This window comes from Tasmannia lanceolata, unplaced genomic scaffold, assembly GCF_043159265.1.
Source record: "Tasmannia lanceolata isolate RefF3 unplaced genomic scaffold, GAP_Taslan_0.1 ptg000019l, whole genome shotgun sequence".
Lineage (NCBI taxonomy): Eukaryota > Viridiplantae > Streptophyta > Magnoliopsida > Canellales > Winteraceae > Tasmannia > Tasmannia lanceolata.
The window spans coordinates 17364785-17371443 of NW_027518696.1; the positions used below are offsets into that span (position 1 = coordinate 17364785).

The 6659-nt window shown below is 39.1% G+C and overlaps 1 protein-coding gene across 1 annotated transcript; it reads right to left on the reverse strand.

The window, feature by feature from the left end:
• Positions 1-2985: 2985 nt before the first annotated feature.
• Positions 2986-3309, reverse strand: LOC143852381 (uncharacterized). Its single transcript, XM_077361764.1, has one exon. It carries the CDS (start codon positions 3307-3309, stop codon positions 2986-2988), a length of 324 nt encoding a protein of 107 aa, XP_077217879.1.
• Between the last annotated feature and the right edge of the window lie 3350 nt (positions 3310-6659).

Genomic DNA, 6659 nt, shown 5'->3' on the forward strand with positions numbered 1-6659 from the left:
CCGCGGGGAGGGGAGGGGGATTCCCCACCATCCCCGCAGAGGGGAAGGGGAAGGGGAGGGGGAAAATTCCCCGCAGAGGGGAAGGGGAAGGGGACCCCAACATCCGGCCCCGACCCGCCCCGTTGCCACCCCTAGGGTGAACATGATTTTAGAGAGAGGAGAGAAAGAGAGAGTGTGGCCCATGTGGGCAGTGGCGGAGCCAGGATTTATACATAAGGGGGGCAAATCCCTAGCAAATCCCATTTATAATAATATTATAAGCAGAAACCTAGATTTTAAGCAAAAAATTGGATTTTAAGCAAAAAAAACTGAATTTAAGCAAATCACTTTTACATAGTATAAATTTATAAAATTATATGCAAAAACTTGGATTTAATCAGCCAAAACTGTGATTTTATAATCTTCCAGGTTCTAGTTGATAAAATTCAAGATTGAAATTGATTAGGGTTACACCGTCGAAAATGGAGAGTTGGATTTTGTCAAAATGTGATTCGTGGCAATATCCCCTCTTAGGTTGGAGTCGGTCTATAGAATGGTGGAGAGATTGGCGGTTGTCCGTGAGCGCTCCTTTGAGATTTTACATCGGAAGAGAGATTGGAGGTTGAAAGATTGTGATCTCAGGGAAGAAGAAAAGATAAAAGGGAGACAAAGGGGTGGGTGAATTTGGTAAGGGGTGCCTAAGGGAAATAGAGGGGTGGATATGATAAATAACTTCCCATATGGTAACCCAGCTAGTTACTCTTTTCAGAGATTTTATACTGTGTAAGCCCTTATAGTCCCTTATTTCTCAAAAAGTGCTGGACGGACTGCAATACAGGGTGATCCAAACCGTCCATATGATCCAAACCGTCCATACCGTATGGTACTTTTTGAGGAATAAGGGACTATAAGGGCTTACACCATATAAAATCTCCTCTTTTCAACAATTCAAAACTAATAGCAGTGGTCCCCACATGGAACAATAATATCACTCGATTCCTTCTTTCACTTAACCCCTTTGGGTGGCCGTGAAAACACGTGAAGTCGGAAAAAAGTAGGTACGGCCCACTTTTTCGATGATCCAAACCGTTCATCGGAGGGTTAGGATCATCCTATGGAACTGATTTTTGGGGCACAACCTATTTACGTTGTGCCCAAACAGATGAACGGTTTGGATCATCGAAAAAGTGGGCCGTACCTACTTTTTTTAGACTTCGCGTGTTTTCACTAGACCTGGCAAACGGGTCGGTCAGGCCGGGTCAACCCGCGGGTGATGCGGGTGCGGGTCACACGGGTCGGGTCAGGAGATGACCCGCATTTTTGCGGGTCAGAATTTAGGTGACCTGCGCGGCCCGCAGGTGGGCCGGGTCAACCCGCGGGTCACCCGCAAATTCAAACAGTTGTATCACTGGATTTTGATGAGGTGGGTATGGCCGGCACCGTGGGATGATCCAAACCGTCCATTAGATGGCCCACAGCCTGAATAGGTTGTGCCCCAAAAATCATTTCAATAGGTTGATCCTAACCCTCTGATCTATAGAGGGTTAGCTAGGATCAAGTGATCAAACCTCTAACATTCAAATCGGAGGGTTGGGATCAACCTATGGTGCTAGCCACAACCTATTTATATTCTATGGTGCCAGCCATAACCTATTCAGGCATCAAACTCTTAAAAAATAGATTAGCATGACAAAATCACCATCCTTTACATTAGAAAAAAAGCCATCTAACTAGATTAGCATAACAAAATCACCACCCTTAAAAAAGCCAAGTGACTTGCGGTTGCCCGTGGGTTGACCCGACCCGACCCGTGTTTTTGCGGGTTGGGTCACCTGCGGGTTAGTTTTGACGGGTCACTAAAACTCAGACCCGTGCCCGCAAATTTGCGGGTGGGTCGGGTCGACCCGCGGGCACAGGTCGCTTTTGCCAGGTCTAGTTTTCACGGCCATCCATCATATAAATTTTCGTTACAGTAGTACCTTTGCTAGGTAAGCAACATTATCTTTCAAAAAGTAACTTTCCTTTTTTTGGCTTGTTGTTGACCAACTTTATCCCTCAAGTTACATTGTGCATAGGTAGCTTTAGCTCTGAGCCTTTGAGCCTTTGAGCCTCAGAAGAACTTGGCGAACAGTTGCTTTTTCGGATTTTCTTTTAAAAAGAAGTAACCTTTACCCCGTATTCCACTGCCAAGTGGCAAGGTTCTATTGGAAGTTTTTTCCCAACTCAAGTGGGGCAGTTGCCCCACTTATGCAACACGTAGCTCCGCCCCTGCATGTGGGTAAATGTAGTTTTAGAAGAGAGAGAGAGAGAGAGTCCTCTCTTTTCGGGTTGAGATAGCTCACAAGTGTAAAAGGAAACGATACAGAAGGAATTTTGTCTTTGCATATGGCTAGGTTAATAGGAGAATTTATACGGTGTAAGCAGTTATAGTCCCTTATTTTTCAAAAAGTACTGTACGGACCACAATATAGGATGATCCAAACCGTCCATATGATGGGCCATAACGTAAATAGGTTGAGCCCCAAAAATTATTTCCATAGGCTGATCCCAACCCTCCGATCTGTATATTATGGAAAACTCTATAGATCAAAGGGCTAGGATCATCCTATGGAAATGATTTTTTGGGTACAACCTATATACGTTATGGCCCATCATATGGACGGTTTGGATCATCCTATAGTACGGTCCGTACAGTACTTTTTGAAAAATAAGAAGGGCTTACACCATATAAAATCTTGGTTAATAGAAGCAAAAAAGTCAGGGAGTTAAAGTTGTCCACTGTTCACGTTATCAGGGAGCGAATGTGTAGGGGCGATGCTAGAAATTTTGCATAAGGGGGGCAAAAATTATAGTAATTTTTTTTCTCCAAACAAATGACAGCAATATTATAGTTTCCAAAAAAAAAGCCTCATATATATTCCATCACCAACATACATTGAGGTAAACAAAAATGACATCTTACAATTTTAGAGAGCAAAACCTAATAACATGACTCATAAGAAAATTTTATAGGCTTCCTCGACGTGGTCTCATTTTTTGGAAACGACACATGCTTGTCTCATCATCGATGTTACCAAAAATATCCCTCTCAACATCTGGAATCAAGCAATCGGCCATAAATTGATCCGACATTCTATTGCGTAATCGATTCTTCAAGATCTTCATGGCAGAAAAGGCCCTCTCAACGGTTGCAGTTGCAACTGGTAAAATTAGTACCAATGTGATGAGCTTGTAAACAAGTGGATACAAGGCATGCTTTTCCTTCTCAACCATTTTTTCAGCAAGATCTCCAATTCCTTTCAAATTCACAAAGTGAGTATTGGACCTCATATCAAGAATATATGTTTCAAGTTGGTTGTCTAATTCTTTTGTAGAATATTGAACTTCTGAAAATTCTTTTAGATAAAACTTAGAGAGTCGAATCAACTTCTCTTTATCAAATACATAAAATGAATCACTTGGATTCAAACATGTCACACATAGAAGCAACTTTGTATTTGCTTAATTGAAACGACTATTGAGCTCTTGAAGTTGCAAGTCTATAACTTGAAAAAGCAATTCAACTTGAAAATGGTGCAAGACCGTTCTTTTATCTACATGCGCACTCTTCCGGGAACAACATAAGTATCAACCATGTTAGGGACTTCTATGTCATGTTTGGCACAAAATGAAGAAATGTCATCTAACAAAGAATTCCATCCATTGTCTCGCATCAATTGTAGCCGTTGTTTTGATATTCTCACTAATGTCATGGCATTCACAATATCTTGATCCTTCCTTTGCAATGCTTGCGACAATTCATTTGTAATTCCCAATAAACTTATCATCAAATGAAGGAAAAATGTGAATTCAAAAGTTTGCAATGATTTCAAGAGATTATGTGCTTCATGCCTTTGATCTGAACTTAACTTCATATCTTTAACAATAAGATCAAGCACATTAAGAATAGAGGAAAACATATATTCCAAACTAACCGGTGTTCTATAGTGTGAGCTCCAACGTGTATCCCCCGCACGTTTGAGTGTGGTCTCTTGATTAAGTCCTTGTCCATTTGAAAGCTCACAATTTTCAAGTGCTTCCTTAATTTTGGCAAGTTGAATCTCCTGAAGAATATCATGGCGCTTACAAGAACCCCCAACCACATTTACCATATTTGTAACTAAAAAAATGAGATCGGAGATGTTCATATTTTTCTTTGCAACACCAACTAATGCCAATTGTAATTGATGAGCAAAACAATGAACATAGTAAGCATATTCATTCTCCTTCAAGAATAGTGCTTTAAGACTATTACACTCCCCTTGCATGTTACTTGCCCCATCATATCCTTGACCACGAAGTCTTGATATGCTCAATTTATGCTTGGCCAATAATGCTTCAATTTCTTCCTTAAGGGATGTAGCAGTGGTGTTGGGAACGTGAGTAATACCTAACAAACGCTCAACCACATGCCCAAGCTTATCTACATAGCGAATAACTACGGCCATTTGCTCCTTGCTAGAAACATCACGAGCTTCATCAACCAAAATAGAAAACAATGAATCCCCGAGATCTTTAATGATTGAGTTAGTGGTTTCAATTGCACAAGCACTCACTATATCCTTTTGGATATCTGAAGTCACTAGTTTGAGATTCCCAGGACACTTCTCCACACAAACCCTCTTCATATCTTCATTAATCATGGTCATGAACTTCAAATGCTGACGAAAGTTTCCTTGGTTAAGCGAGTCACAAGATTCATCATGCTCGCAAAAAGGTAAACCTTCTTCTAAAAGGAATCGAGCATTCAAAACTGAAGCATGCAAGTGAATTCGATAGTCACTTTGTTGTTGCTCTGTTTGCTTATTTACCAACGCTTCAATATGTTGCTCTGATTCCTAAAAGCTTCACATTTACTCGAAGCTTGATTATGAGCACTATTAGGACCCCCTATATGTTTTCCAAATCTTTCTACTTTCTTCCAATTAGAGAACCCCTTAACAACAAAAGCATCACAACTTCCCACATGCTCCTTACTATCCGATTTAAAAAGATAGCAACACAAACAATAGGGAAATGATATTTACGCCCCTTTCATCACCAGGGACACCCATTTGCCAGTGTACTTTGCAATCAAAGCCACCGGATTTTTTTGACATAAAGTACATCATCTCCCTTTTTGCCTTTGATACACTGACGTTGGGTGTCCCTAGTGATCAAAAGGGGCGTAAATATCACTTCCCCAAACAATAAGCCGTGTCTTTTGCAATGCTATACTCCAACCAAGTAGGATAATCATCAAACCACTTTTGATTAAACCGCCTATTCTCTTTTCCTTGCATAATTTGAGGGAAATCATGATTACATGGTTGAATTGGACCCATTCCTAAGTATATCATTCGAACTTTTGTCCTATTATTAGGATGATAATGAGGATTTTTAGGATCAAGTTCCAATTGAATTCTTTTAGAATTTTCTCGTTCTTTGGTGGGGACACTTGAAGTTGTAGGAGGGGTTATCAACTTTAATGACGGTACTCTCGAAAAATATTTTTCCATACCTAAAAAAACAAACAAGAAAGACAGAGAACTTCTATCACTATATCACAAAAATATTTAATTATCAATTACTATATCAATGTAAAAGAATACTAAAAAAATTATTCACTAACTATTGATTCAATAACAATTAGTAATGACTTACCCTAAATAAAAAGCTTCCATAGATCAGAACCCAATAGATTGAAAACCCCCAAAAAAAAAACTACAAAACTAAACCAATAAGCAATAAGCCAATAATCATAGTATGAGATGGAGACCCGAACACTAATCATAGAAATCACATCTTCAAATCTTCAATGCCACCCTAAACAAGCCATCGTAATAAGATAACCTCAAATCACACCCCATTAGATGAAGTCAGACAAAAACCTTGACAAAAACCTTTCATGTCATATTACTGCAAGAGCCTAGACCCTTCTTTGTTTTTCTATGTCACTCACTTAATAAGAACCAAACAACTTCAAGAGATAAGAAACATTGCAGTAAGAGAAGAGGCAAGTATTACATAGAAGGTCACACAAAAGCAATATAATAGTTGGAATTAAATTAATCCAAGAACAATATAAAAAAAATCATTGACTGTCAGAAAATAGAACTTTGTTTTGCAAAACTCGAGCTAAAATCTGTCAGTTCTTAGCCACAAAAGAATGTAATTATGTAAACCTAAAATGAAAAACTCGAAAAAAAGCTCTATCCCATATAATGTAAACCTATAATGGAATCCGACAAAGCATACGGCAAGCTGCTTGTAGAAAGAACTCACGCTAAGAAGTTCACATCCAGATCCTTCAATCAATGCTTATTGCCAAGTGCTTATTGGCCCCCAATAAAAAAAAACCCAAAATCAGAAATTTTCTATGAACAAAAAGAACCCAAAACCCTTACTAAATAATATAAAAAGTATGAAATCTAGTTTAAAACTACATAGAAGATGAAATCATAGCCACATAAAGCAATATATGGATGAAAAACTACAAAACAATGGACCAAAAACCCCCAAATCAGAAATTCAGAACCCTACCATGAAATCAGTTGCAAAAAAATCAAAAAATGAGAGCATATAGTCATATAGATGAAACCCGAAACCAAAAACCCCCAAATCAGACCCAAAGAGATGATATTCCAATATTCCATGGTTCA

What these genes read in the sequence shown, in the direction of transcription:
- LOC143852381 (XM_077361764.1), bottom strand. Translation starts at nt 3,309, where the DNA reads ATGAGGTCCAATACTCACTTTGTGAATTTGAAAGGAATTGGAGATCTT.